The following is a 24,657-nucleotide window of genomic DNA, read 5'->3' on the forward strand; positions in this document are numbered from 1 at the left end:
TCCCCAACACTGTTCCCCTCCCCCAATTCCCCAATATAATCTTTTTAAAAAATAAAAAAATAAACTGCAGCCCATTATTATCACTGCTTAGCCTCAACACTCTCTATATTACTTTCTATTTTTATTTATGTTTTCGTTTATTATCATTCTTCCTATTATAATGTAAGAGATTTTTGTCTGTTTTGTTCACTTATGTATTCTAATGCAAATGATAATGATGATGATGATGATGATGAAGAAAAAGGACATTTATTTAGTAATCGCTATATGCCAGGCACATAATAGTTTAAGTGCTTTACATCAATGATCATGCACTCCTCACAATAACCCTATGATGTAGGTACTATGAATTAATCCTATTTTAAAATGAAACTGAAGCACAGAGAGGTTAAATACCCAGTCCTAGGTCACACAACTATTAGTTGGCAAAGCTGGGATTTGAATCCCAACCATCTGACTCCCAAGTCCACACTCTTAACCATAATGTTAGTACAATAGGCACTCAGTGAGTATTTACTAAGTAAATGAATGAACAGTGCATATGTTTTACTCCTTTTTAAAAATATGAGTATATGTACGGAGATCTATGAATGTAAAAAAGACTAAAAGAAAACACAGAGAAGTATTAACAATAGTTGTCTTTGGTGTGTGACATAATTGGTGTTTTTATTTTCTTTTTTTGTGGATCTATATTTCCTAACTTTTTATAGTGAGTTGTATTGCATTTCTAACTTATTTTTTTAATTATCAAAAAAAGTCATGTTACAGAATAATACAAATGACATGGATCAGTGCAGACAAGGTACCAAATAGGATAAATCAGCAATTATGAAACATCATAAACAGACTGATTCCAATTTGGGGGAAAAAAAAAGAGACGAAGAGAGAGAAAAGTAGGGAGAGACAGAAGAGAAAAGATGGGTGAAGGGAAGGAGAAAGGAATGAAGGCTAAGAAGAACAAAGCGAAGATAAAGTGAAAGAAATGGGGGATAAGAAGCATAAATAAGTAGGTACACATGCATGGGAGAAAAACTAAAAGCTTATATGTCAAAATGTTAACAGTTAGCATTCTGTGTTGTTACAATTATGGATGACTTTTATTTACTTTCTTTTGGGGGGCTTCCAATTTTTTGTTATAAAATTGTTAAAAATGTTTTCCCCTTAATGTCACTGTTTCTTCCCCTATATGTCAATTTCTTCTCTTAAGCCTAATTAAGCCATGAAAACTCAACCTTTATCCTCAACCGAGTAAATCTCAACAATTTCCCATGAAACTTAGATTTCCTGATCCTATGTTTAAAGTAGTAGTAACATGCTTAAAACACAAAATCAGCTAATAAAAATAATTACCTCAACTTGCGCTTGTTGCCTTGCTAAAATTATGTTAAAAACATCTAGAGTCTTCTCCAAATCCTAAAAAAACAAAGAGACACTTGTAAACAAGGAACATGATAATTAGATTGAAAAAAAATTTTATTTTTCTATGATTTCTAGGCTTATCTAGTTCATGAACAAACAGTATTTGTGATCTAATGAAAGTTGAAGTATAAATTTGAACATGCACTTGGCTTTTACATTTAACTTTTGCAATATAAGAAATAAGTTTTCCAATAAAGCAAATCCTCACTGAAAACAATATGGAAATAAAATTTTTAATGAAACCATTATAATACACAGATAGTCATATATACAAATGGAAACAAGAATATTTAGAAGGGGACTTATTGTAGGTATTATCCTTGTGGTTCTTACTTCTGACTCCCTCTATTCTAGATTATTTTACAACCATTGTGCCAAAGGCACCATTATAAAACACATAATTTTTAAATGTAAAATTCTGCATATCACAAGTCATGTAAAAAAGAAACTGGTTTGAGGAATTTACATAAAAGTCCATGAGGTGAATTCAGTATGTACTGGGTGACCTGTGTGCCAGGTGCTCTATGTGTTATCCCATGCATGTCTCAGAACTCTGTAAGACAGATATTGTTTCCATTTTATACATGACAACACCAGATCTGAGATGTGGAGAAACTTGATGCTTTTTCTCATATATAATACTAGTGATTACCATATATTTCAGAATAAGAGAAATTCAATTAATTCTTTACATTATTAATTTGTGGTAGAAGGTTATACAATCAAGATAGATCAGATGACATTAAGCAAATTATATATTCAGTGTGGTACTTTTCCATATTTCAAAAGGGGATAAATAAGACTCCTCCTGTCTTGAGAATAAGAGATTTTATTTTTAATAAATAATACTTTGAACTTTTTTTAAAAGCTACTAACAAAACGAATAATACACATCTAGCTAATAATAAATAGCTCTAATATTGGTCTTCTAAACATTATTATAAAAACCAAAAACATTTCTCCAAATAGTTTATAATAACCTCATTTTATCTGATATTAGGATGAGTGGAAAAGTTTTTTATAAAGAAGAAAAACACGGAGAAAAAACACTGTGCATTTTCCCATAAAATTCTCTCAAAAAGAAATCAGTTTTGTTCTTTCTGAAATTATACTTTAATTCAATTTACACTTAGAAGAATTAACATTAAAAGATGATTTAACAAATAATACTTTTCACCAATAAATGCAAGATATACCTGAATTTGTTTCTGTATTTCTTCTGGGACTTTAGTCTGGGTTAGCTTGTTTTTGTAGGCATTTTTATAACTCTTGAGCAATTGTCTGTGCTTTTTTATGTTACTCCATGACCACATCTGTGTATACTTTCTTATATGAACTTCAAGAACAGAATCAATTGCATATTTCCACCTGCAAATCAAATTTTTAATGCACATTTGAATTTAAAGGTTTAAGAAACAGCAAGAAAACTGCTTTGACTTTTCAGATCTACACTGTTACATTTTTGTTAACTGTTTTCTTGTAAGACCTCAGCACTAACATTTCAATTACCCAGTATAATTCTCTGACTTAAATAGACTACGAAATGAGCAAACCACTCCAGAAAGGATTTATCAAAGGAAAATCATAAAGACATAAAATGACATATTATGCAAAATTAATAGTATCCAATATGGCATAGCATTGAGTCCATATGGATGACTAAAGGTAATAATAAAACCAAAAAATGTAGCAAGTCTTGAATGTTAAGAATTTGGGAATAATTTAGGAGAAGTATAAAAGAATATATTTATGGAAAAAAGTAACAAGAATGTACTATTAAAGGTACCCCTCTCATGTCTACGTAAAAGAAAAAAGTGGCTTCATTACATGGGTTTAAAGGTGTGTTAACTCTGAGAGCTCCTAATTATATGATTATGTGTTTCTTATTAAAAAAAAAAATTCTAACTTACCATTGTCGACCATTGGTATGAAGTGGTAAATAAGGTTTGTATTTCCTGTAAGGGGCATTTCTAACCATATAATCCACTGACTCCAAAAGGTCAATCATACTTAAATACTATTAAAACAAAAAAGTTACATTGATTACATTGCACACATGAATAAACACTATATGTTATTATATTTTCAGTCTAATGAGACTTCAAATTCCCTGACCAATGAATATCACAATTGCCTAGTAACACAATAATATATTTCACCAAATTCAAGATACCATCAATTATGAGTTGTAACACAATTTTTTAAGTTTCACAAAAGAAAACAGTGCTTCCAATTATACTACCACCAACAATGCTATACATCCCATTTTCAAATACATTGACGTGTGAAACAAATATACATCTTAGAAACAATGAAACATAGTATCAGTAACTATTAACATGGAACATGCTTGTTCCTAAAACTACATATTTTCCTATAGACCATCATTTTAGCAATAGCTATTTAAGAGCTAAATTTCAAACTGCTCCAGAAAATTATTGCATAACTAAAACAAGATAAAGCTACTTAATTGTCCATCTTACCACCAATACAACAAATCTGTATCTGGTAAGTAGCGCAAATGGAAGAAACACACACACATGTAACATGACTGTAGGTAAGATAAAGAAAGGGACAAGTCTAGCTTCTTCCTCTCTATTTTGTTTAATGCATTTCTACCTAAGGGTTACCACATGGCTGCCTATTCAGCACTTAAAATGTGGGTAGTCTGAACTTAAATGTATTGTAAGTGTAAAGTATACCTCAGATTTCGAAAACTTAAGGAAAAAAGAAAAGGGTGCAAAATATCTTAATTTTTTATTGATTACATGTTCAAAGGATAATATTTTGGATATGTTAGGTTAAATAAAATGCTAATAATTTTATTAATTAATTTCATCTTTTCTTTTTACTTTGCTAATGTAGCAACTAGAATATTTTAAGTTATATAACTTGCATTATAATTTTATTAGACTGCACTAGACTAAAAACTCAATTAATTAAATCCCCTGTCCTCCTTTCACTTCCAGTTCTCCAGACCTATTATCCAAACTCCCTGGGCATATAACCAAACTTGAAAAACAAATTAGAAAAAAAAAAAAATTGCCAACATAGCTATTGTAAAAAATAAGGTGTCTGCTTTTTTTTTTTTTTAAGTGTGTGCTATTAAAATCTGAGAAAGAAAAAACACATTAAAATCTCCATCAACAATTGGGAATTAAATGGAACTAATGTCATTCAATATAATTTGATAAGATTCTCTACCAATAAGGAAAAGACCAGATAAAATAAAAAGGTTTCTTAAATTTGATATTTATTTCCTTTTTAAAAAATATAGAAAGTATATTTTTAGACGTCAAATCTCAACATAACAAACAAAAAGAACCACCAGAACATTGAAGAAGGAACAATCAAAAAGGACAAAAGCAGTCAAGATTCAAGGCCAAGCAAAGTCAGAAATATCAAACTGAATCTTACCTGAGGCTTGGTCAGTTCAATGGCAATATTTTGTACTTCTATGTTCCCATCAAGTTTGGGTGTTTTCAGCTCTGTTTCTGCATAAGGATTCATGTAGAGTTTTGCAGAGGCTGATATTGGCTGGAAAACTGATATTACATGGGAAGATATAAGATATCTTTATGTGTCCTTATACAGGAAAACAGTAAATACTTATAAGAACACTGTTACTCTAAAAGAAAAATGATCAAAAATATTTTGAAAACAATCACTACCAAAATCTATTTAAGCATCTATTTAGCTACATAACACCAACTGTCAAGCTCAATGGTTGAAGTGGAATGAATCTCCAAGAAGGAAATTGAAGTCCTATGCTTCTAAGTAAGAAATGTACAAAATACAATCTACTCTTGGTAATTCATACTCTGTGTAAAATTAGACTTTTCTTCCTTGCTACAACACATTTAATGATTTTATTATTCATTAAAGATACTAATACAGAATAACTACTGTGTACACCTGAAACTAATATAATATTGTATGTTAGCTATATTTTAATCAAAATCTTTTTTAAAATACTAATACAAGGTAGGGAACAAAATTTGATTAATTTCTGTCTTATTTAATCACTGGCAGAATTTGGGAACAGAACCGTGAATGAAATTCACAACACCCCCCCCCAAAAAATTACTTACTACTCTACAATTTTCAAAATGGTCAGTACATATATACTCTTACAATACACTCAAGAAAATATTCTTGAAGTTGAGATGTAGCAAGAAAAGGTGTATTAGGGAAGATAACAGGGCAAAGTAAAGTAATAAATTTTAATTATGAATAGTATTAAAATTATATAAATTGTGATATCATATAGTAGCTACAATTTGCATAAAATAACATAAAAACCTTAACTACTTTAGAAGTTATTTATAAGTGAAAGGTGCCTAATAATGAAAATGTAGATTTTTCTGAAATAGTTCTTTCATGAATGAAAATGCTTTCACAAACTATCAGCACGTGGAAACCTTGTCATCATTAAATAGAGTCCTACAAATATAAAGTGCTAACTCTCGTATAATAGCAATTAGCTATAAAAGAATATAAAGAAAACAAGAGTGAACCACAGTACTATGGGCGTGGAATTTAAAAAATGAACATAAAGGGGTATACTAAATACGTATATAAACAAACGAATAGCTTCTTTAGAATGAAACAGAAATGGAAAAAACATATGTAAATAAATAAGCAGGCAGCTTTTGTTAGAGATCTATTTAAAAATAAATAAAGGTGAAGCTGCTAAGAAAAGGTCACTTAAAAATAATCTCTAGAGGGGTTGGTTTGTCTTAACACTGCAATAGTACCATGCGAGGGGTGACCTAAATACCAAGGTCTCAGAGAATTCATTATTAAACAAAGAAACAAAACCTAATTCCTAAAACAAAGAAGATGATATATAACAAGTAGAAAACACAGAGGTCAAGGGGCTTAGCTGCGGGGAGTGAACTACGACCATATTGCCCTTCTCTCTCTTACTCTCAAGCAGTGTAAGTGTTATAATCTACTCTTAAATAATTAGTTATAATCCAAATATACTATATCATAAAACTAAGGTATAAAATTAATACTTTCTCTTTGTCAAAGTAACTTTATCAGAAAAAGTGTATTAAAATATTTAATTCCAGGCTTCCTATAACATGAAATAAACTTTCACCATTACTTACTATATTGATGGTTGGGGGGTATATTGTTACTTGTGAGAATTTCACTTTTCAAGTGATCCTAAAGAAAAAATTTTAATTATATGAAAATGAAAAATAAAATGCACACACATTCTGCCAAACATGCAAAAAAAATCAGTATCTTTTCTCTTTGTAATTGGTAATCCATTGGGGAAAAAAAACACGGAGCATCATTTATAGGTTTATTTCTTTACAATAAAATATAGAAGTAGATAATTTTCAAAATTCTAAATACCAAGAAACTTTATAACATTGTGTTTCCCTCTAACATTAAAAAATATACATCTACATAAACGTCCATGAAATGGGATCTCCAACACTTCCTAGACAAAAGCAAATTATTTGTTACAGTATCTGAGAAATAAGAGATAGACTCCTAGAATTAATTCTGTTCCAAAAATTCAACTCTTCTTCCTTTCTCCTCTAAGTAACTAAACATGACTAAGACTGGTTTAGCAAACTGAAGTTTTAAATTAACCTTTCACTGTTCAGCAAATCATTATCACAAATGCTTAAAACATTTGCTAAAGATAGATTCTTTAGGTCTGAAAGGTATCATGTTTGTTTACAATACGCTTCAAGTAATCATTCTCATATGAAACACCACAATGTAACCGGAATGCCATCAAAACTAGAGTGTAAAAACCATAAATGCTGCTTCAATTTAACAGTATAGGTTCTCATTTCACTGTCTAGTGAATGATTTCACAAAGATCTTCAAAAACAAAATTGCTTTTTTAAAGACAGAATGGATTCCAAAAGCTTTTTCACACTTCTGATTGAATTATACACAATTTTACAAAAGACTGGTATCCGGTACTCATTAAGGACCTTTTATGGTAAACAAATTTAGGGAGTGTAGTCATTGCTTCCAGGTATAAAGTAAAATTACCAAGATCTGTTCCCTTGATCCATAGTAAGACATACTGCAGTTTACGTTCCAGTAGGCACTAAGGCTATCAAGTCGTATAAGCTATAAAAGAAAAATGAAAGAGGTCAAGCAACTAACACATTGAAATTATGAATCAATATTAAAAGATTATTCTCATGTTCAGTACCCCAAAATTATCCAATTGCCATTTTGAACTTTTAAAGGAAAGAAAATAATGCAAAAATAGGGGAAAATATATGCATGTTATCACAGACTTTATTATTAATCTAGCATTTGCTAAATTGTGCTTCCAGGGATGCCATTTCTAAGAGGATCCATTCATTCATTCAATTATCATTTATTATTATTTATTAACAGACCCTATAAATGTTCTGCTAAATAAGAAAGACATGATTCCTCCAGTGGATCTGAATGGCTGTTTTAAGAGGGGGCAGAAGGGAAAGGATTCTATAATCAAAAAGGTGGGGAAAGCTACATACTAATAATCCCTCTTGAATATTTACAGTGTTCATTAGCATGTTTAAAGTACTGTGAAGTCCTGCAGTTTAAAACAAAATGAAACATACTTGTTTAACTATGTACGGCTTAATACTGTAGTCAGCAATCTTAAGAGAATATTTTTTCTACAAATCTAATAATAACTTAATTACTTAATACTCCATAAAATACAATCTGAGGTATATTAATTTTATCCAGTTTCTTTATATGCTAGGTGAAGAACCTAAACCTCAAAATAGGTAAAGGGTTATAGAAGGTCACACAGTAAGCAGCAGTGCCAAAACTACAGCCTATACATTCAACACACACTCCAATGGCACAGTCTGCTCCATCAAGGTTTCTTCAAGATAATGCATAAAGTGTTTGTGCCTAAGAAAATAACAAGAAACTTTTAATCTAGTCTAATACCTTGTATATAATTTTGTCAGCTTCATTTAATATGCACGGAGTCCAGTGTTCATTTGCAGTCTAAAAGAAAAAAACAATAACTGTAAAAAGAAGTATATATATCACAAAATAGTACTCTAATATTTGTAAACTATAACAAAATAACTTAGGAAGAAAAGATATTTAGCTAACGTTGGCAATCTGTTTCTTTACATATTATATGACAAAATCAAGGGAACAGTGAAAATAGAATTGAGGAGTTTCTAATTTAACTGAGTTCACTGATCCAGAAAATAATTATTGAGCTACTATGTGTTGGAACTGTGAAAGGAATTGGGTATGAATTAAAACAGAAAGCTAGCCTTTAAGCTATTTAAGAAGATCCACTCTCTTTTTAAAAATCAAATAAATAATTATTGCAAAGTAGGGAGAAAACCAGGAAAATATGGAAATCACAACATGACCATGTTTCTAGAAAATCAGCGTGGTCAGCAATGCCAAATGCTTCCATAAAATAAACTAAATTAAACTTATGTAGCAGCCAGGGTGTTACTGACAAACTCGTTAAGAACAGTTCCAAAGGGGTAGCAGAGTCAGGGTACAGTGGGTAGGGAGCAACAGGAAGTGGGGAAATAAATTTAACAAAGACAGAAAATTATCTCAATAAGCTTAGTTAGAAAGAAGAGAAAGAGAAGGCAGGTATGTAGATGGAGCCTGTGGGGTGGGAGAAGGTTAAGGAGAGGGCTTTTAATTTTGTTGTAAAGGAGACTTGAATGTGTTTAAATACTTACAAGAAAGAGTGAGGGGTGGGAAGAAAATGGAGGGGAGGAATTGAAGATTTAGGACAGAGAAGAAAATTGATGAAAAAAAAGAAAGAAAGGGAGAAAGGAAGGGAGGAAGGGAGAGAGAGAAGGGGAGAAAAGGCTCCTGCGGACATGTGGGAGGATAGGATCCAGAGTAGAGATGGAAGATTACCTTGGATATAGAGTTTGATTATAATTGGAAAGATGGAAGAAAGGTATGGCACAGATACAAAAAGAGGTAAGTTTGCTGTTGTTACAACAGTCAGTACAGTAGCTGAAGCAGGAAATAACTGAGCCAGTCAATGTGCCAAACGTTTTACACTAACTATCTCATTTAATTATCACAAAAACACTAAAATATAGGTACTATATTTTTATCAGTATTTTATTTTGCATCAATGAATGCATAAAGGTTAGGTAGAAGGAGACCAACATGGTAACCAATACAATAATATGTCACAGGTGTGCTTTGATAAAATACAATGGGGAGCATAAAAGAAGGAATGATAAATTCTAAGAGGGAAGTAAAAAAAGAATGAGAAAGACAAGGTTATATCTCACACAAGTATGAAAACCTGAATAGAACTGCCAGGCAAACAAAGGGAAGAGGGTAATACAAAGAGAACAGTATGAGAAGTCTAAGCAAAGATACAGAGAATCAAACAAAAGCTAAGGAAACACACTAAGGAAGCTATACATCATTCTTACGCACTAGTATGCATATGACTGGTACCAGTCATACTGATACGCATACCAGTCGATATTTTGTATTTTTTCTTTTGTCTGCTAGAAGCTCAACATTAAATCCACTGCTCACTTATGACTGATGTTAATCTAAAATTTCTAGAACCAGTACCTCTCTCTCTTTCAGAACACAGATTCTGATATCTTTAAAGGTGTTATTATATATTTCTTTATCAAAAGGTACTTCAAATGCATTTTGGAAACATGCACAGGATAAATAGTATATTAAACACTAGCTTCCTGATTCCCTTTCTTCTGTTTCTCTAGTTCTTTTTTCTTTAATGCTTCTGCTTTGGTCTTCAATCCAATGCGTATCTCTACTTCTCTGTATACCTGTATCATTCTAAGACCTCCATGTAACCATGTTTCTCCGGCAGTCCACTTCTCTTTCATTTTTTTCCTCTTCTTTTCCTATTAAAGGCCCTATCCATATAACTAATCATAAGGCAAACATGTACCCAGTATGACTCAATGTTCACTGTCCTTAACTTTAAAATATATTTCCTACCACTTAGTTGTCCATAACAGGAAAAAAATGTCTAACATGGATATACACACTATCATTAAAGACCTTTAAGAGAAAAACCAAATGGCATCATAAAATAATTAATCAAAATAAATTATTATATACATATCACTATGATACACACACACGTACACATAAATATACACATATGTGCAAAGTATTTGGAAATTCCATCTACCTAACAAAGGATGAGAACACGACTCTAAAGAAACTTACGTATCTTCCCCTACTTTCCCACATGTTTAAGAGACAGCTTTTAATTCTTTCAAAATGTTTGATATTGATATTTTGATATTTGTTGAATTCAAAGACAAATCATAATAATTAGAGAATGTAATAATGGCATCACTAAAACTTTTGAACTTCTAGAAAAGCTGTAGAAAGATTATACATAAAAATAAGATAGCTATGTATAGCAATAGTTGATTTTAGGCAATTTACCCTGTGGCTTGGGAATAATATTTTACAGGTTCCACAAATATTTTAAATAAGGCCAACATTACCAATAGACTAAGTTCTCCCAGTGAGACACCAAACGAAAGAGGCCGCTTTGGATCAGTGACCTATCAAAGAAGAAAAGATTACATTAAAATAGACTGATGATGAGAGTGAATCTATACTCCACTCGTTACATCGTTACATAGGCAACATAGGGCAATTAGTTTACAAATAAGTCACACAACCCAAATGGATTTGTGGAAAAGTCAGGGGATATGTTGAGTAGATTTTACTTTCCTAAGTTTGTTTTAAACAAGGCCACTGATGGGTTAGGATTTTTTAGACATATGTTTAAAAAAAAAAAAGTTCAGTTTAAGGACTACATGAAACCAAAACGTAAGTCAGTATAAAATAGAAATAGTATATCTTTGAAAAACATTAAGTGTGTCTTACTGAACATTGTTACATAAGAAACTTACCAGGAAAGAAAAATAAAATCAATATATGTCAGAACTGCTTCAATTCAATCCAAATTTAAAGCAAATTTTAAAAAAGAATGCAAACTCCATTTTAGAAGAGACAGAATAATAACATTTCTAATTTCTTAGGAAAATGAAAAAATTCAAGGTTTCTTACATATGTTTCAAACTTTAAAACAAAGTAATACGTAAGTTCAAAATATTAGTTACATTTTAACTAAAATTAATAAAATCAGTAACAAAGTTTAATCAACTAATATTAAACTTTTGGTTGTAAATGAAGTTAGGTTTTTAAATCTATAGTTGCACATGTATGTGGGTAATCGTGGGTGTTCCATCTAACTATGGAACGTAAAGAGCATGGGACTAGCAGTCAAGTGACCAGGGTTTTAGTCCCCTCTCTACCATTATAATTGATTATTTTGTCACCTCTTGGAATAATATTTTTGTCAGGATAAAAATAAAATTATTCTTAAGACATTAAGCAAAATTCAAAATAAACATAGAAGACAATCTGGACATCTCTTAAATTAGCTTTAGAAGGGAGCATAAGATGGCTTTATGATATGTTTACACTCATAAATGCCCCATGAAGAAAGCATAACAGAAGAAAGGAAAAATGGTAGCATACTGATGAGAAAACAATCAATCTTCGATTTAAAACAGGGTATAGATAATCCATATATAGACAAATCAAAACTATAAAATACACATTTAATTACTAACGTAACTGAGTAAACTAAAATTACTTACATCATCTTCATATTTAATGTGAATGTCTGTGATTTTTACTTGTACATTTTTAATTACTTGAGTTGCCAATTTTTCCAAAAATGTGTCCTTTTTGTCTTCTTTTGGTTTATCTATAAAATATAGAAAAATGCAAGCTCAACAATTGAAATTCTCACAAACCTCATAATCAATGACCAAAGGATAGCTAAGGTACCACTCAATGGAAGTTACAGGCTTTTGTAATGTCCTTGTTTTATTTTAGATTTATTTTAGATTTTAATATGAATTTCCAACTTAAAACTTATTTTTGAAGTTACATTGTAATCTAACATTCATTTTACCTCCGAAGACAGAAATCAAGTGGCAATGTGTACAAATAACACATGGCATAAAAACTATTTTTACCTACCTTTTGAGCGATCAAGACCTTTAAAAGGTTTCTTAAAATGTTTTTTGTGCTTTTTACGCTTACGTCCTTCTCAGTGGAAGCATTTTAGTGGGAAAAGGATAAAATTCAAGTTAGCAGACTAAAGGACAGAAAAGAAAGCAAGAGAATTCTTCCCGACAGCAAATTTAGGTATAATCACCTTACTTTATTCTAAGCTGACCTGTTATTTCAGTATAAACAGAAATTCACAAACCTTCTTTACCTTCTTTAGTCTAGAATAACCTTTAATCTAGAAAATATCTTGGCAGGTACAATTATACAAAAATTGGGCAAAGTACCCATACACAATGGCCTTTATAATATTTATGACTTTTCACAACACAAAGTTTCATTTTAATTTCAATATTACCAAAATATTGGAAATGTAATAATGACAATATAAAACTTTAGGATAAATGTTTTTATAAACATTTATGTGGTAGGGACATAGGAACACAAATGAAATGAATGGTAAGTTGCCAATGATGACGTCCTCTGAATAATACACCTCACAAGAAAAATCCTTTAATGACTTTAGGATGTAAAGAATACAAAAGGCATAAAATGTACATTGAACTGTACATTGAAACTGACTTAATAATTTCTTTAAAAGCTAATCCTCTTTTGACAGTCCCTCATTTTACAGCATTAACCAACACCTATCTTACCCATATTACAAATGTTTACATTCAACTAGACATCAACTCTAGTCTATATTATTGAGGCAGTCTCTGCAGTCTCCCTGCCACTAGTCTCCACTCTACTCCTATTAAACATCCTTCTATACTACTACCAGACTGATATCTCATCAAGTACTATTCACAGCCTGTTAATCTCCTCCTCAAAATTCTTTCAAAGTGATGTTGAGCATCTTTTTATATGTCTATTGGCCATATGTATGTACTCTTTGGAGAAACGTCTATTCGGGTCCTCTGCCTATTATTTAATTGGATTGTTTGTTTTGTTGTTGTTGAGTTGTATGAGTTCCTTATATATTTTGGACATTAGCCCCTTATTGGAGATGTTGTTTGCAAATATCTCCTCCTATTCGGTTGGCTGCCTCTTTATTTTGTCAATGGTTTCTTTTGCTGTACAGAAGCTTTTTTGTTTGATATACATACAGCCAATAAACATATGAAAAGATGATCAACATCACTAATCATCAGAGAAATGCAAATAAAAACCACAATGAGATGTCACCTCATACCAGTTAGAATGGCTACCATCAACAAAACAAATAATAACAAGTGTTGTAGAGGCTGTGGAGAAAAAGGAACACTCATACACTGTTGGTGGAAATGCAGATTGGTGCAACCACTATGGAAGGCAGTGTGGAGGTGCCTCAAAAAATTAAAAATAGAATTACCATATGACCCAGAAATCCCTCTCCTGGGTATCTACCCCAAAAATCTGAAAACATTTATCTGTAAAGATATATGTGCTCCAACATTCATTACAGCTTTATTTACACTGGCCAAGACATGGAAACAACCAAAGTGTCCTTCGATAGATGATTGGATAAAGAAGATGTGGATATATATATGTACACAATGAAATACTATTCTGCCAAAAGATGAAATAGTGCCATTCGTGACAACCTGGATGGATCTTGAGATTATTATGCTAAGTGACATAAACCAGACAGAAAAAGTCAAAAACCATATGATTTCACTGGTATGTGGGATATAAAACTAAAAGCAACAAAGGAACAAGACAAAGAAACAAAAACTCATAGACAATAGTTTAGTGGTTACCAGAGGGTAAGGGGGTTAGGGAGTAGTAGATGAGGGTAAAGGGGATCAAATATATGGTGATGGAAGGAGAACTGATTTTGGGTGGTGAACACACAATGTGATATATAGATGATGTATTACAGAATTGTACACTTGAAACCTATGTAACTCTACTAATCACTGTCATCCAATAAACTTTAAAAAAACAAAATTTTTCAAAGGTCCTCTGCAGACTTCCAAATAAAATAAAAAGTGTTTGCATGACACAAAGGTCCTTTTATGACCTGACCGCATTTCCCAGTCCTGTTCTAGCTCCTGCCACTCGTCTTTGCACTGGATATTTCAGAAATAGTATTTATACTTTCCAAGACAAGATAAAACATTCTAATTCCTAGTGCCTCTACAGTGTCATTCTCTGAACTTGTGTTGCCCTCCCTGATGTTTCTTCACTAGGCAAACTCCTAGGAGACTTCCAACTTTCAGGTCCAGCACTACTGCCTATGTGAAGCCTTCTTTAACTAACCCAAGAAGCTCCAGGAGATCTAACCCTGCACCATACTTCCATTAAGTAGTGATCACACTTTATTTGAAGTGCTTGCACAAATGTCTTGCCACCATCAGGATGGATCTTGAAATTATGCTAAGTGACATAAATCAGACAGAAAAAGTCAAAAACCATATGTCTTCATTAGGACAGGAATTATTCTCTGTTCAAATGAATCAAAAAGTGCACATCTGGAAGTAATAAAATATTAGCCACTTAATGTTATATATATTTGGGAGACTATACATGAAATTTAGCTTGAAATTTTTCATTTATTCTCGATTTTTTTTTTTTAAGATTTTTTTTATTGGGGAATTGGGGGTTGGGAACAGTGCTGGGGAATTGGGGGAAGGGGAACAGACAAGTTGCTGTCATTTTGTTCTTCAGTCTAGTTGTAGAGGACGTTGATTCACTGGCCCAAGTTGGCACCATCATTGCACTCTTCCCGGGAGAGGCAGATCAGTCGCCGGCCCCTGGACGGCTGCTCACGGTGGCTGCTGGCCGCTCACGCTGGCTGCTGGCTACACACGGTAGCCCATGGCAACCCACTGCAGCAGGAGCTGTAGCCTACACCGTTGCCTGCGACTCCCGGCAGCCCAACTCCAGGTTGAGCTGTTGTTCAGCATCTTAGCTGTAGAGGGCAGTGACACTGACCCTCATATGTGGGATCTGAACCGGGGCCCTCTGGCATCCCAGGCCAACTCTTAACCAACGCACCACTCGGCCATCCCTACTTTACACTTTAAATGGACTTTGACACATGCCTTATTTGTTATCATGCATTGGTAATAAGAAATACTGCTTTATTGAATTATGCAGATCTTCCAAATATTGAGTCATTTCATTATTTAGTATCAAAAATCACACTTGTTAATATCACTACTAATTTCATCAGAAAAGTCTCTCTGTCCTAGGAAGCTGTCAAGCTTAAGGTGGTAAAAACAGGTTTCCCAAAATTCTAATTTTTGTTCAAAAGCTCAAATCTTATCATGGCAACAAACACTGTCAGTTGTTTTTCCATGAAGTTGTTTTGTTGAACTATGTATCAAACACACAAATATGAATAATCTATCAGTCATTCTTTCAAGCAAAATGGTTTTCCATGAAAAAAGCAACTAATTCAGCTGGCAATACAAACAACTGCACAAGTACTTTTCCTTGAGAAAATTATCCTAATTCCATGTGCGTAAGTGCTTTATGCATACTTCCTCTTTTGTCACATGAAATATTAAAAAGTCACATGTACTCAAGAGCTGAAATTCATTAAAATTTTCCTACTTGATCAAGAACTTTTGTAGGTAAAATTTGTGCTTTTTAAATTTAATTTTACTTTGTTTTTTTACTGCGAATGCATGGTGGTGAACAATACAATTGTCTAGTAGTACAGTTTGGTGCCACTGCCTTGATTCATGCCAAGGCAGGAAGCAATTTTACATAGCATTTCTTTTGCACCATCAGCACCAATGTCAACACTGTGAAGAACCAATAGTGCCTTAGTATTATTATGAAAATACTTTTGAGTTTTTGAGAACTATGGCTCTAGAATAATTTTAAAAATGACATTAAATGAGGAAGGAATATATACCTAGAAAGTAAAAAAAATGAAAGTATCATAAAGTATACATTAAGGTCTAGCCAACTTAATGAAGATATCAACAAAATTAGCTATTCTCATTTCAGAATCAATATTCTAGGTCTAGTTTTTTACCCAGGCTAACGTACCTTTTTTGAAATAACAGGAAACTGAATCAATTATGTTTTCCTTTATAGCAACTCTTTGTTGTTTTTTTAAACAATGCTGTCCAATGACTTTTTTTATATACAGAGGGTGCCAAAAAAATGTATATACATTTTAAGAAAGGAAAAAACTGTATTAAAATTGTTATACTCAATATATACTAATAACAAAAGATGAATACAAGTCATATGTATACATTTTATTGGCACCCCCAGTATTTAAATGGGCCACTGGAATTCATTTGTATCTTAAAGGCAGGTTACTCCTAGAAGGATCTTATAAAACACTGCGCCTGGCAGACTACAGAAAGCTGGTTCAATTATAACCAACAGAATTGGACGGCATACATATTTTATGCTGAAACATAGAACTTCCGAGACTAAATCATGAAGAAATAGAAATTCTGCATAGACCAATTATTAGTAAGGAGACTGAATCAGTAAGCATAAAACTCCCAACAAACAAACATCCAGGACCAGAAAGCTTTACTGGTGAATTCTACCAAATAATCAAAAAAGATTTAATACCTATCTTGCTTTTGAACTCTTTAAAAAAATCGAAGATGTTATGCAGCCAACGTTTTACACAGCCAGTGTTACCCTAATACCAAAACCAGACAAAGGCAACACACAAAAAAAGAAAATTACAGACCAATATCCCTAGTGAACATAGATGCAAAAGTCCTCAACAAAATATTAACAAATCAAATTCAACAATACATTAAAAGGATAATACACCCATGATCAAGTGGGATTTATTCCAAGCATGAAAGGATGGTTCAAAATCCTTACATAAATAAACACCTTGTATTACATTAACAAAATGAAGGATAAAAATCATGAGATCATTTCAATAGATGCAGAAAAAGCATGACAAAATTCTACAGCAATTTATGATAAAAACTTCAATAAAGTGGGTATAGACAGACATACCTTAACATAATAAAGGCCATATATGACAAGCCCACAGCTAATATCATACTTAATAATGAAAAGCTGAAATATTTTCCCTTAAGATCAGGAAGAAGACAAAAAATGCCCACTCTTGCCATTTTTATTCAACATAGTATTGAAAGTTCAAGCCAGAGCAATTAGGCAAAACAAAGAAATAAAAGGAATCCATATTGAAATGGAAGAAGTAAAATTCCCTAATTGCACATGATATGTTTTTATATATAGAAAACTCTAAAGACACTGACAAAATATTGTTAGAATAAAAAAATCCAGTAAAGTCTCAGGGTACAAGGTCAATATACAAAAATGTGGGCCAGTCCAGTGGTGCATTGGTTAAGAGCTGGCTTGGGACTCCAGCTCTGAGCAGTACAGCCCCAGTTCAAATCCCACATGACAGCCAGTGACACTGCGCCCTCTACAGCTAAGATGGTGAACAACAGCGCGACCTTGAGCTGGGCTGCCATGAGTCGCCAGCGACAGCATAGGCTGCAGCCTCTGCTGCAGTGGGCTGCCGTTAACTACCATGAGTGGCTAGCAACCAGCATGAGTTGCCGTGAGCCGCTGTGAGTGGCCATCTAATGATCAGCAACTGTCTCACCTGGGAAGAGCGCAATGATAGTACCAACATGGGCCAGTGAAGCAACACCCTCCACAACTAGACTGAAGAACCAAAGGACAGCAACTTGTCTGTTCCCCTCCCCCAATTCCTCATTAAACTCTAAAAAAAAAAAATCTTCTGTGTTTTTATACACTAAGAATGAACTACAAGAAAGAGACATTAAAACAACAACCCCATTTATAATTACATCAAAAAGAATATAATACCTAAAAATAAATTTAAACACCTATACACTGGAAACTATAAGACACTGATGAAAGCAACTGAAGAAGACACAAATAATGAAAAGATATTCCATGCTCATGAATTGGAAGAATATTATTAAATTGTACTACAGTATAAGTCTGTATTATATTACAGATTCCATGCAACCCCTACCAAAATTCCAAAGACATTTCTCACAGAAATAGAACAAACAATACTAAAATTTGTATGGAGCCACAAAAGATCCCAAATAGACAAAATAATCTTGTGAAAGAAGAACCAAGCTGAAAGCATCATGCTCCCTCATTTAAAACTGTATTACAGGGCCGGCCGAGTGGCGTGATGGTTAAGAACTGGCTTGGGACGCCAGAGGGCCCCGGTTCGGATCCCACTGCCCCCAGCAAAACTGCCCTCCACAGCTAAGATGCTGAACAACAGCTCAACCTGGAGCTGGGCTGCTGTGAATTGCGGGAACGGCGTAGGCTGCAGCCCCTGCTGCAGTGGGTTGCCATGGGCTACCGTGTGTAGCCAGCAGCCAGCGTGAGCGGCCAGCAGCCGCAGTGAGCGGCCGTCCAGAAGCCGGCGACTGATCTGCCTCACCCGGGAAGACTGCAATGATGGCGCCAACTTGGGCCACTGAAGCAATGTCCTCCACAACGAGATTGAAGAACAAAACTTGTCTGTTCCCCTTCCCCCAATTCCCCATCGCTGTTCCCATCTCCACAATTCCCCAATAAAAATCTTTAAAAAAAATAAAAAACGTATTACAAAGCTATAATAACCAAAACAGTATGGTACTGGCATAAAAACAGACACATAGATCAATGGGACAGAACAGAGATCCCAGAAATAAACTCATGCATATACGGTCAATTAATTTACAACAAGGAAGGCAAGGATATACAATGAGAAAAGGACAGTCTCTTCAATATATAGTGTTGGAAAAACTGGGCAGCCACATGCAAAAAAAAAGTGAAACTAGACCACTATCCTACACCATACACAAAAATAATTCAAAATGGCTTAATGACTTAAATGTAAGACAGAAGAAAACATAGGTGGTAAGCTCCTTGAATCACTCTTGGTGATATTTTTTTTGATCTGACTCCAAAGACAATGGCAATTTGAGCAAAAATAAAGAAACAGGACTACATTAAATTAAAAAGCTTCTGCACAGCAAAGAAAACCACCAACAAAATAAGAAGACAACCTCTACTAAATGGGAGAAGATACTTGCAAATCATATATCTGATAATAAGGGTTAATATCCAAAATATATAAAGAACTCACACAGCTCAATAACAAAAAAATAAACAATCTGATCAAAAAATGAGCAGAGGATCTGAGTAGACATTTTTCCAAAGAAGACATACAGATGGCCAATGTAAAAACACTCACCATCACTAATAATCAGGAAAATGAGATATCACCTCACACCTGTCATAATGGTTATTATCAAAAGTACAAGAAATAACAAGTGTTGGGAAGGATGTGGAGAAAAGGGAACACTTGTGCACAGATGGCGGGAAGGTAAATTTGTGCAGCCACTATATGGAACACAGTATGAAGGCTCCTCACAAAATTAAAAATAAAGCTACCATATGACCCAGCAATTCCACTTCTAGATATTTGTCTGAAAAAAAAAAATGAGAACACTAATTTTAGGAAATATGTGCACCCCTATATTCACTGCAGAATGATTTACAATGGCCAAAATATAGAAATAACCTAAATGTCCATCAATGGATGAATGGATAAAGATGTGGTATATATACACAGTGGGATACTACTCAGCCATAAAAAGGAATGAAATCTTGCCATTTTCAACAACATGGATGGACCTTGAAGGTATTTTGCTAAGTGAAAGAAGTCAGACTGAGAAAGACAAATACAACACGACTTCACTTATATGTGGAATCTAAAATAAAAATAAAAGACCAAACAACATTCATAGATACAGGGAACATAATAATGGATGCCGGGGTGGGTGGGAGGTTTGGGGGTGTGAAATGCATCAAGGGGATCAAGAAGTACAAACTTCCAGATATAAAATAAATAAATCATAGGGATGTAATGTACATGGTGATTATAGTCAATACTATTACATAGCAAATTTGCAAGTTGCTAAGAAAGTACATCTTAAATGTTCTCTTCACAAGATAAATAAAATTTTTATAACTTCATATGGTGACAAATGGTGGCTGGACTTATTATGGTGATAACTCTGCAGTGTATACAAATGACAAGTCATTATGCTGTACATCTGAAACTAATAGAATGTTGTATGTCAATTATACTTCAATAAGAAATGTCAGGAAATTTTTAAAAACATAAAGTTATCTATAGATCAAACTGTAAGCTTCACAAGGGCAGTGGATCATATTTGTTTTACCCCATGAACATTCAGCATCCAGCATGGTGCTTGTCACAGGAAGACACTAAATATTTAGTGAATAAATAAATGGCTGCAGAAGGTAGGGAAAAGGAAGTGATGGTAAAGGAGCAAAACATGAATTACATTTCCATATTTTTTAAAAGAATGCCACATCATCAAAGGGACTCCATTAAAAGCACAAGCATAGATAAGAATACAACTGTTTTATATAGCTGAATATAATTAACCATGCATACCCACCAGGCTTGATGTCCTTGTAAACAAAGTTTTCCAAGCCATATATGAACTCCCCTGAATGTGCGCCTGCATCCGCATGGCAGCAATAACCAAAATGCAAAGCATTTAAAAGACTCCTTTAATTTCACATGTAAAATATGTCTAAACTTAATTCAAAGAATTAGAATTCATGTAACAGAACAAATAAAATTCAGTGACACCAGAACGATTTATTTCTAAGGAAATATTTAGTGACATAATTTCATTATTTCAACATAAAAACTATTTTCATAATATTAAAACAAAAATTCTTAATAATTAAAATCATAACAATAATTTTAAATTAAGCAAGGCAGACAAATATCAATTATGGCTAATGTCCCACTGAATTATTTGACAAATTTTCAAGCACAGCAAAAGTCTTCTATTTTTGGTTTCCTTTTTGACTACCACTTGCCCATTTTCAGAATGAAACATTGCTGTGATATTTACACTAATTTTAGAGTCAGCTGAAATGAACTCACCTTATTTTTAGTCTGATCTGTTCCCGTTAGATACACTAAATCTCTTCTACTCCTTCTATGATAGCTAGATAGTACCCTCTTTCCCATTTCCTTCCCAAAATCAGCCTAAACACCACAGCAACTTTAACCTTCCTAAAACACAACTCTCTGGTCACGTCACTCCCAGGATTTTTAATGAAAGAAAAGGGAAAAGTTACTGACTCTCCCACTAGCTAGATTCAAGTCCATTATTAACAGCTAAACGTATAGGACCTAGAGCCTGACTGGATTCAAATTCTAGCTCTATCATTTTCTAGCTGTGTGACATAAGACAAGTTATTTAACTTTCTGCTTTCTCAGCTATTAAATGGGAATAATAACAGCCCTTATATCATAGAGTTATCACTACTAAATGAGTCAATTCCTATAAAGCACTTTGAATAGGGACAGGCAAACAGTAAATGCTCAATAAATGTCAGCTATTGTCATCATCATGGCATTCAAATCTCTTAAAATTGACCTAAAGATAGCTCTCCAATTTACCTCTAACTACTCTCTATCAAACTCCCAAATTTTCAGCTATTCCCCATTCATGCTCTATACTTTTCCACCTTCACTGTCCCCTCGTGCCTTTCTGGATACTCATCCTTTAGTCCCAATTGAAATATATACATCTTCCATGTCTGCCCTGATCACTGTGGCTAAACATATATCCATTCTGAACTCCCTTAACCCACTAGCTGTACCTTTGATGGGACTCAACACTTTCTGTTTATTATTATGCACAAGTCTTATTTTCCCAACTAAAATGTAAGGTTGTTAACAGCAGGATCCAGGGATTTTCTAATTTTTGTGTTTCCAACAATGTGTCGAGCAGATTGGTATCAGACTTCTCAAAAGTGCCTGCAAGCTAAATGATACTGCCTTCAAAATTCTAATTTTAACCATAGGATTCTATCTCCAGCCAACTCAAACAAGTGTGGAAGTAAAATACAGACTTTCAAACTTGCAAAGATTTTTAAAATTATGTCCAGTGCATCCTTTCTTAAAAGCTATTAGATATGCTCCAACAAAACAAAGGAACAAACTAATAAAGAACAGAAGGCGAAGGACACAGGAAACAATGAACTAAACACAGAAGAGTGATGAACGCCAGTCCCAAGATGACTGACAACTGTGTAGCAGGACTAAGAAAACCACCAGTTCAATGGGAGATCTCCATGAGAAAAAGGGGAATGGAGAGGGGACCAATAGATGGATACGGGCAACTGGAAAATAACATTAAGTCATATAACATAGATTTCAAATAGCACGTGAAAAGAATTAAACATAAGTTGACATGGAAGACGAAGCAAAAAAAAAAGAAACGCTTACAAAATCAAGAAAAACAAAAGGTTGCATAAGAAAGGAAACATAATCAAAATACATCATTTGACATATGCAGTGAACGATAACAGATTGTCGGAAAAGTCATGATGTATTTTTTCTATGTTTTTCGTTGCAAAAATGCATCATGATTTTTCTGACAACCCAATATATTGTCATAGTAATTTAATTTTGGCTAGCAATTGGGCAAAAATTATGATATAACCATATTATGAGGAGATACGGAGGGGAATTCAGCATGAAAGAAATGGTAAGAGGTAAACTCCTTGACTACCATTAACAGGAAATCCTAGGTAATGCCTTACAGTCATAAATTAAATAATGACAGAATGCTAACATTTCTAAAATGATGGTTTCCTCTAAGGAATGGATCTAAAGGGTAGAAAAGGGTGGAACAGGGGACTGACATTTTTCATCAGAAGTCTTGCTTGCAAAACTATTTGATTATAAATTGTGTGTATATATATTACTTTGATCAAATTAACATTTTAAAAACAGAATCTATAGCATTTGAGAATCTTTTGGCCTCACTAGGAATTTAAACTTTTCCTTTACTTTATAATAGCTTTTCTAGGGACATAAACTCACTATAGTGAAATAAAAAAAGAAAACATCAAGGAATTTATTTTTACAATTATGCAAATTCTCTAGAAATGAACTCAGTTATATTTCAATTTTCTATTTCTCCCACATGATACTGGGCAGCATTCTATTTCATCAAATAAAACAAATTAAGTAAAAATATTTTTTTAAAGAAAGTCAGCTTGAGAGTTTTGTTTTTTTTCATTTTTATCATCTGTTGTTTAGAATTAAATCACTTTCTCATCTCATCTGAGTCCCTATACATGTGTGATGGTGCTTTTGTGCTTTTAAAATCAAGAAGTGCAAAAATAATAAATCTGAAAAATAAAGTCTGGTAATTACATAACTATTAATTAATGATAAAATGCAAAGCATCTCATGGGCCAGGGCTCTTTTATCATTTACATGAATAATATTACATGAAGATGGTGACCCATATTCATACAAAGTAGAAAAAACATTTATATGCAGTCAAGATAATTAATGTATTTCTTGACAATGGAGGAAAAAAATAATTTCTATCAACATACTTCCCAATCCCTAAATTCATCTCTTTTATATACTCAGAATATTTTTTGACAACTTTAACATAATAATGTGAAAACAAAGCTTCACTTTCTGAATTTTAGTTCTATCCCAACAAAACCTAAATTGTATCTAAGAAACTACAATGTAATTATATTATATAAGCCTCATAGTCCTATTTATATAAACTTAATACTGCAGATGTTCATCCCTATAGATATATCAAATCATCCTTAATAACCTCTCAACCAGACCCAAACATATGAGTATAAAAGTTTCCTCAGCATCAAAAACCCTGAAGTCAAAATCTATCTCATAGGCCCTCAATATAAAGTGTATAGCAGGTATCATTTTTCCAATTAAGCTGTCAACTACTAAAACAGGAAAGACTATACCACATTTTTCTCTTAAAATTCATTAGAAACACTAAAATATTTTTTTAAGCAATCACAGTTATTTCTATCCAAAAAATTAGAGGACTTTGGGGTTTGTTTCTCAAAAGGGAAACTATAACTTAATAATATATATTATAAATGATGAATGTATAATCATATGTTAAAACAAGATATCTAAGTATATGTCAATATACTTATTGATGAATATACATAATATATGTGTGCTAAGAAAATGCACTGAATCTAAACTGTATCAAGAAAAAGATGAAATTCTAGTGCATTTCGAGTCTTTCTCCATATTTTTATACTACTATTTCCACTTATACTAATTAACCAAAAGTAAATAAAAAGAAATAATCACACTGAGTTGTCATAAAATGAAAC

At 32.9% G+C, this 24,657-nt stretch overlaps 1 protein-coding gene across 1 annotated transcript in view; it reads right to left on the reverse strand.

Moving 5' to 3' along the window:
* Positions 1-24,657, reverse strand: part of VPS13C (vacuolar protein sorting 13 homolog C) — a 178,169-nt gene that overhangs the window by 135,866 nt on the left and 17,646 nt on the right. The window contains exons 6-16 of the mRNA XM_019650776.1: positions 20,907-20,969; positions 12,463-12,528; positions 12,075-12,184; positions 10,908-10,967; positions 8,353-8,412; positions 7,447-7,527; positions 6,537-6,594; positions 4,837-4,964; positions 3,330-3,436; positions 2,616-2,787; positions 1,351-1,413 (exon numbers count right to left, since the gene is read on the reverse strand). Coding sequence (XP_019506321.1) covers positions 1,351-1,413; positions 2,616-2,787; positions 3,330-3,436; positions 4,837-4,964; positions 6,537-6,594; positions 7,447-7,527; positions 8,353-8,412; positions 10,908-10,967; positions 12,075-12,184; positions 12,463-12,528; positions 20,907-20,969 — 968 coding nt within the window. The remainder of the gene's footprint in view (positions 1-1,350; positions 1,414-2,615; positions 2,788-3,329; positions 3,437-4,836; positions 4,965-6,536; positions 6,595-7,446; positions 7,528-8,352; positions 8,413-10,907; positions 10,968-12,074; positions 12,185-12,462; positions 12,529-20,906; positions 20,970-24,657) is intronic.

The sequence above is a fragment of the Hipposideros armiger genome, unplaced genomic scaffold (genome assembly GCF_001890085.2).
Source record: "Hipposideros armiger isolate ML-2016 unplaced genomic scaffold, ASM189008v1 scaffold_147, whole genome shotgun sequence".
Classification (NCBI taxonomy): Eukaryota; Metazoa; Chordata; class Mammalia; order Chiroptera; family Hipposideridae; genus Hipposideros; species Hipposideros armiger.